General features: G+C 46.8%; 1 protein-coding gene across 6 annotated transcripts; it reads left to right on the forward strand.

Moving 5' to 3' along the window:
- Positions 1–7858, forward strand: HOMEZ (homeobox and leucine zipper encoding). 6 transcript variants are annotated; one of them, XM_081886877.1, is made up of 2 exons: positions 1–117; positions 6118–7858. In XM_081886877.1, exon 2 carries the CDS (start codon positions 6180–6182, stop codon positions 7623–7625), a length of 1446 nt encoding a protein of 481 aa, XP_081743003.1. In that variant the 5' UTR covers positions 1–117; positions 6118–6179; the 3' UTR covers positions 7626–7858. The 6 variants fall into 6 exon arrangements, with proteins under 6 accessions (XP_081743003.1, XP_081743001.1, XP_081743005.1 ...); XM_081886875.1 differs by lacking the exon at positions 1–117 and adding an exon at positions 147–381; XM_081886879.1 differs by lacking the exon at positions 1–117 and adding an exon at positions 2552–2677.
- Positions 7859–8003: the final 145 nt, after the last annotated feature.

Below are 8003 nucleotides of genomic sequence, written 5' to 3' on the forward strand. Positions count from 1 at the left end.
AAGAGCATTCTGGAACGCCTGAAGCCACAATGAAGGGGGTGCGCAAAGATGCTTCTGAGCACATTCAGAGAAAAGAACCATTCCCACACATGTGGGGCGAAGGGGCTGGGTTTTCAGGTGAGGGGGCGTGGCTTGAACCTTGGTTCCTATTCAAAAACAGAAGGCCGTCCTAAGTGGAACCCAGGAATCCTGCTGGTTGGGCGCCTCGCCCTGCTTAGAGATCCCAGGAGTCCGGCTTTGCTGGCCGGCTGCCTCTTCCAGCCAATGGCAGGTCCCCGGCCCGCACGGCTGCCCAGCCCAACCTCCTCCATCCCCGCCGGCTCCCCAAGCGGGCGGAACCCGACTGGAAGGGGCAAGAAGAGCCGGATCAGGCCCTGGCGGGTGAGTGGCCGTGGTCGGCAGGAGCCTCAGCTGCGCCCTCCCCTCTTCCGCTTCGCCTGGGCCTGCTGCGATCCCTCCTCTACTGAGCCTTTCCTTCATTGCCTCCCCTTTTGCTAGCCTTGGTGCTACACTCCTCCTTTTCCTCTTCCTGGCTTTTCTCCCAGGAACTCTGCTCCTCTTTTCTGCTCTCCTCTTTCTTTAGATTGCTCGCTCTCTCGCCTTCCACATGCAAAAATATTCCCCCTTTCCTCCGTCTCCTCTCATCCTTTTCTCTTCCGCCACTCGCCCTACCCCTCCACCTCTTTCGGCCTCTCCATCCCTCCTTCTTTCTCTTTTGTTTACCACCTCTTCCCCAAACTGCTATAATAAGACGATATTGCGGTGGAGTAAGGAAGGTGGGGAGGAAAATAAACAGCCGTCTTCCGGTTTCCTTCCTTGTTTGTTCTGGGAAGCGTGCCTGGGCAAAGTGGGAGCCCTGGGGGAGAACTGGCAGAGTAGAGAGGAGGAGAGAGTAAGGCATGCTCACAGTTGTGTGGAACTGTAGTTAAAGCAGGTAGTCGGGGATATGGGATAGGAACGGGGGGGGCAAGTGGGGAGGACTGAAAGATGCTGCAAAAGGATTTGGGGGTGAATTGGGCGGGAGACAGTATGGGGTTGTGTCAGCAGTGGTGTGCCTGAAGTTTTACAGCAGGGGCTGGGAATGGCAGCCCGGGAGATCCCGGTTGGCCTGTGGTTCCCCACAACTACCAAGTGACACCAGCTAATGGACAGAGACTAGAGTCTGGGGAGGCAGAGTTCAGTCTTGCTGGGTGCTGCTTTGCCAGGGTGTTCTCTGCAGGGAATGCAGTGAAGAAGCAAACCACTGCAGGTGGCAGGATTGAATCCTTACAGAGTAACAAGACAGGTCCCTGCCCCTAGGAGTTTACAGCGGCAGGAGGCCTTATAAGGGAAAGCACACCTTGGTTTAAGAATGGGTTTGGTTTAAGAACAGACTTCCGGAATGGATTAAGTTCGTAAACCGAGGTACCACTGTATAGACCTTTGAAATTGCCCACCCTCTGGCCCAAGGACCCCCCCCCCAAAAAAAATCATACATACATTATAGAAGGAGGCGGTCTCCATCAGAAATTTGAGAGTGCTGCAACTCTCCTGTCTGCTAGATTACCTGATAATGCCTTACTTGATTGCATTTTCTGGGTTGCCTGGCCATTCCTTTGAGATGGTAAATACAGGTACTTAGTTCCTGAATCTCTTACGCATATTGATAACAGATACTTGCCAGACTCTAGATTTCATGCATGCACATGAAAGCTTATACCCAGAACAAACTTGGTTGGTCTCTAAGGTGCTACTGGACAATTTTTTATTTATTTCGACTTGCCAGACTGTAGTTGAAAAGGGAGGTGTAAGCTCCTACAATCAAAAGACAATTGGAAAGCTTTCCCCATTTCCTTCCTCCTTGCAGAGAAATATTTGAGAGAGTCAAAATGGCTTCAGGATTGTTCTCCTGTACTATTTCAGACACGTGGTTTATATACTTAGATATGTGTTTGCCTTATACGTTTATGAACATTTATTCTATATTTTAGACCTTTGAATTCTTAGAACACATGCTAAGGTTTCAATCTTATGCACACTTACTTGGGAGTAAGCCCCATTTAATTCAGTGGCGCTGAACTTCTGAACAATACCTACACTCTGTTAAACAAATGGGTTGAGCATAATGCTGTTGAGATGGCTTGTGTGCAGTTTTGGAGGCAGTCTGCCTCTGAAATCCATTTGCTGGGGATGGAAATGAGCAAAAGAGTGAACTGCGCTTATGCCCTCCTTGTGGGCTAGGGAACATAATGCCAATCTGGTCCAGCAGGACAGCCAACATGGTGCACTTTGGGTGTTACACTACAGCTCCCATGAGCCCCTGCTAGCATGGCCAAAGGCCAGTGGTGATGGGAACTGTAGTCCAACATCTGAAGAACACATTGGCTACCCACCCCCAGTCATTTTGGGATTCTTGTCGCTGGGTATACTCGGTAACACAGACAGCCACCAGATATAGGATTAAGGAGCCAGTGGCAAGGTGTGACTGGATGAATGTTAACTCATCAGTTCTGCAGAACCATTTCACATGCAGAATTCCATTCAGTTGCAGTTCTGTTTGCCCTTGCTGTGCCATTCCCATTCTACAGTGGGCCTCCGAACTCCCATGGACCTTGCTGGGTGCTGGAGCTGGATGTGAGGAGCTGAGATTGAAAGAGAGGGACTTGGCCAAGGGCTATGCAGTGAGCAGGTGGCAGAGGTGGGACTGGCATTGGCTCTGAGTACAGGTGGACAAATTCCTCCACATTTATTTATTTATTTCACTTATTTCCCCAGCTTTTCACTAGATGGCCTTATTTTTATCAGTTTTTGAAAATCATTTGTTGCGACGTCAGAAATTGTTAACGCCTTTAACTTTCTTTTGAAAACAAGATTGCTTAAAAGTTCTTAAATCTTTTTTATAATTGTATTTATTTTCAGTGTATAAACACTAGGGCTAGGCTATTTTTTAAAGGGGTGGGGAGTTCTGGGCAACTTAATGGGAGCAGATCTGCAGAAGCTGATGGAGAAAATGAAAAAGGTTAAGGAAAGCACTCCTTAAATAAATAAATGAATAAATAACCCAAGTAAATGCAAGTTAGGATAGAGGACCCGAAGTGTCTGGCTCCCCTTAAAGGGCCAGCTTCCTGGGGATTGAGAAACCCCGCCTTCTTCCCTCTGTTTCCCAGCGTGCACTGCAGGGAGCAGGGAAGAGAAAGAAGGAAGGAAAGTCCTGAAGTGGGGGAGGAGTCAAGGGAGAAAAGTGAGTACAGTATAGAGAGAATTCAGGCTTGGGGAGATGGGAGGGGATTTTGACCTAGGGAGGAAAAGCAAGAGGGAAGGTTAGGCAGTGCTGGAAAGGGAAATGTTGAAGTTAAAGTAGATTGCTGGCAAAAGGGGGTGGTACTGTGAAATCTCAGGATATCGGTTGAGTAAACGGTCCTCCTTTGGGGATGCTTATGTCTGAGTACCTGGAGAATAGTTATACACAGACACATATTCTGCAAAATTCCTCCCCTACTTAAAAATCGGATGAAGCGGATCTGGGCAACTAGTACTATGATGTTTACATAGCTAGTTGCAAAACCCTGGAGAATGTGGTCTGCTTTTGATGGATTTGTGATTTATTTTGTATTAATGGTGACTTTTGGGGCATTTAATCTTCTGGTGCCTTTGGAAATTGGCATTCATTGCTCCATTGTTGCTTCATTATCCTATTTAATTAAAGGCCATCTGCTTTCTAAAACTATTAGAGAAAAATTGGAATTTCAGTCTGGCTGATCAGTGCTGTGTGTGTGTGTGTACAGACATATACAGACAGACACACACACACCCGTGTGTGTGTGTAAATCATTGTATGCTGAAATACATAACAGGCTCCCCAGAGGCTTGCAGTTTAAAAGATTTGGATGAATACGAGGGAACACGTGAGATAGCAGAAGGTAAATGCGGAAATTGGATCAAACTGGAGTCCCAAGTGAACAATTCTAGAACATATATAATGGAACTAAACAGATGCACACAGTGTTGAAACTGAGCTATATATCTTTCCATGCTCTAGAGCAGTTTTTTCCAAAGTGATGGCTAATATAGCTCCCCACACCCCAGGTTGGTGGAACTGTGCAGGGAGTGAATACAGACCTCAGAGTCAAAGGGGGCTGAAGTGTTAAACCCATACCAGAAGAGGACCAGTGTTAGAAACTGAGATATGAAAGCTAGGAGCTAAACGGCACCTTAAACCTAGGTTATGGGCGCAACAATCGAATGTATAGGTGTGTTTTTTTATAACAAGAATATAAAGCTGAAAGTGAATGAACTGCACCTAAAATATTGTGTTCATCTTTCACATGGTCTAGTCTTTCCCCTGCCCACCCCCCTAATATTCTTAAAAGGGTCTCTCCTCCAGAGAGTAGCTGGAAGAGGGGAGGAAGAAAAAGGTCCTCCTTTCTTTCCACTCTGCAGTTTTAATCTGAAATCTTAGGCGCTGAACTGAGCCCTTAGCTCAGAAACTGCCTGCACTAATGAAATTCCCTGTCTCAAAATGAACCTAGAACAATGGGAGTTTTGAACACTGAAAAGGACTAGGAGTGGAAAATAAAATTTCTGTGTATTGTTTGAAAATTTAATCAGGAACTATGAGTATCAGAAATAAAAGGCATGGGAATGTACAGAGGGTACCTTCCTTGCCTATGAGGAATGTTTATTATATATTGATTTAAACAAACAAACAAACAAACAAAAAACAAAACATGGTTTCACTTGTTGATGACAACTTTATAAGCTTATCAAGGGGTAAATGAACTCAGATGTTTGGGAATCCCTGTTTTGGGGGGCATCAGCAGGCTTTGGGGGACCCCAAGGTTTGCAGAAGGACAAAAAAAGTCAGAGGAAAATGCCTAAAACAGAAACACACCCAAACACCCAAATGAAGACTGAGCATATTCAGTGGCCATAGAATTGCTGGTTGGATGTTTGGGGCAGGGTAGCGGAGGCAGAGAACTGATGGGGAGGGGGATGGAGCAGCTGGACTCCTGAACGACGGAATTACGCACTGTAACATTTTGTTGCAGACCCCACATGTTTTTTCTAGTCTCAAACCAGATCTAATTCTGGCTTCATATCTTGCTTAATAAGGAAATTAAATCTGTTTGCCAGTTTGGATGTATGGAAAACTGGTTTAAATAAGCCTCAATATTGGCAGCAAATCTGGGAGCATGAGAGGAGGGAAGGGGTCTGGAATGAGTGCAATGGCATGCAGCTTGTTTGGGGGCTGATAAGTTAATTCTGAAGCAGCCCCAAAAGGCTATTTACTTGCTAAATGTTATCTAGAAGGGAGGCTGTGTTGGTCTGCATCAGTAAAACAGTCCCGTGACTCTAAAGCAGTGAGCCTGTGTTTAGGCTGTAGCACTTTGGGATTGCAGGCGGGACCTCTAATGATAACTACAGTGGTACCTTGGTTTATGAACTTAATCCGTTCCGGAAGTCCGTTCATAAACCGAAACCGTTCTTAAACCAAGGCGCACTTTCCCTAATGAGGCCTCCTGCTGCCGGTGCCCTTCCACTGTTCGGATTCCGTTCTTAGACTGAGGTAAAGTTTGCAAACTGGGACACTACTTGTGGTTTTGCAGAATTCGTAAACCAAATCGTTCGTAAACAGGACTGTTCTTAAACTGAGGTACCACTGTAAATGCTTTTCTATCACCCCACACCACCCTGATCAATTCTCTGCACATAGATAGAAGGCTAGGTTAGAACTCCTCTCCCAAACACAGTGGCTTGCTATATACAGTGGTACCTCAGGTTAAGAACTTAATTCGTTCTGGAGGTCCATTCTTAACCTGAAACTTCTTAACCTGAAGCACCACTTTAGCTAATAGGGCCTCCCGCTGCCACCGCCAAGCCATTTCTGTTCTCATCCTGAAGCAAAGTTCTTAACCCGAGGTATTATTTCTGGTTAGCGGAGTCTGTAACCTGAAGCGTCTGTAACCTGAAGCGTCTGTAACCTGATGTACCACTGTACAGGAAATATTTCTTTTCTTCACCTGGAAGTGAACACTACAATTTCCTCATTGTGCTGCTATCTCTCCTGTCCCCACTTCCTCTAATGTAATTTCTTCTTCTTCTTTTGACCCATATTCTTCCTTTGCTCTTTGGTTCTAGCTGTTCTGAGGGACAGAAGCTGATCCCCGGAGATAGAAGACTTCTTGTAGACGACAGCAGTCATGCCCCCCAACAAGGATGCCCCTGGCTGTCTTGGCTCTCCTCCCGGTTTGATCTGCCTGCCACCCATCTCTGAGGACCTCCAGTTGGTGTGGACACAGGCAGCACAGACAAGCGACCTTGATGGCAACCAGCATCTGCTACAAACTTTCAGCTATTTTCCATACCCCAGCCTCTCTGATCTGGCCTTGCTCTGCCTGCGTCATGGCCTCCACATGGAAAAGGTCAAGGCCTGGTTCATGGCACAGCGCCTACGCTGTGGCATCAGTTGGAGTGCAGAGGAAATTGAAGAGACTCGAGCTCGCCTCATCTACCATCAGGACCAGCTTCACTTTAACTGCCTGCTTGCCAGGAATGATGATGACCCCTGGCACCAAACTTGTAAGAGTCAGGAATATCACCAATCGGTTCCTACCTCTGTGCACCATTCCACTAAATATCCGCCAAATCAGCAGTCTTCCATAACTCCCTTAAGCCACTTCACCACAGCCCAAGGAAGGAGGGAACTTGGGAGAATCACTCAGGACATTTGGGAATTGAAGGGGAATGTCTTGTCCCACCATAACAAAGTTCAGGAGAACTGTGAACCTTCAGGAACCTCCGTGCAGCGTCACAATACCAAAGAAATCCTTTCTAGTTCTTATCTACCTACCACAACCACCAGCTTGGATCAAAACTTCCATAACTCTCACCCTATGACCTGGGGTCTCACCAAAGCATCCCTGCAGCCGGCTGAACCTGTCACCCCTGCAGTGAATGGTAGGCATTACCCAGTGATTCTTCCAGCCGTCTCTTCCACCAAAGCTACCCCATCGTCCTCCTCAGCTACAGCCAATGTTGAGTCACACAGCCTTCAGAACTATCAGTGCCCTGTAGGGGACCAGCAGCAGGCTTCAGGCTACCTCTCGGACATTCTTCGCAAACCTAGGCGAAAAACAAAGGAACAACTGGATATGTTAAAGTCCTTCTTCCTTCGACGTCAGTGGGCCAGGAGAGAGGACTATCACCAGCTGGAGAAGATCACTGGGTTACCACGAGCAGAGATCATCCAGTGGTTTGGAGACACTCGCTATGCCCTCAAACATGGCCAGCTGAAATGGTTTCGGGACAATGCAGGACAGAACCCGGAGCCTGTCTCCTCATTACCTTCTCACCCACCTCATGCTCACCATCCAGACATAAGCCCACTGAAACGGTATCATGCAAGCGACCTGCAGCTGCAGGAAAACGACTTGTCGGCACTGTGCCATGAGTCTGGCATAGAGGCTGAGCAGGTGCTGAAGTATTTCAATTCACACTCACCAGCACCATGCGAGGTAGAGGTATGCTTGGGGGATGAGGACGAAGTAGATGAGGAGGTGGCAGCTGCTATGATAAAAGTAGAAGATGAAGACTATGAGGAAGATGAGGATGAGGAGGAGGACGACGATGAAGACTGGGTTGCCTAGGGCTCTTGTGTGAATGTTGGATGGATGCTAGTGATTCTGGACTTCTAAGATAGGTCTGGGGGAGGGATCAAGATACAACTGGAAAATGTGTTATGAGGTTCTGTTCCGTCAAATTCCTGCCCTTAGCCATGGTTCCTAAACACTGAATTTGGTCCCCTTTTCTGTTCCAGCATATTTATGTGTGTGTTTTTTTCAAGTTTTAGAATTGAAGTAAAACAAATTTGTACCATGCAGTGATGTGTTTAATCAGAGATTTAAAAAGGTGTAGGATAGGGGGCTTCCCACACCCTTTCTCCAGAATCCATAGAATGAGCCTGTTCAGTAGTGTGCTGGACCTATAAATTTCTTTCTTATCAAACTTTCAAATTGTGTTGTGCT

The sequence above is a fragment of the Podarcis melisellensis genome (assembly GCF_964234715.1).
Source record: "Podarcis melisellensis genome assembly, chromosome: 13".
Taxonomy (NCBI): domain Eukaryota; kingdom Metazoa; phylum Chordata; class Lepidosauria; order Squamata; family Lacertidae; genus Podarcis; species Podarcis melisellensis.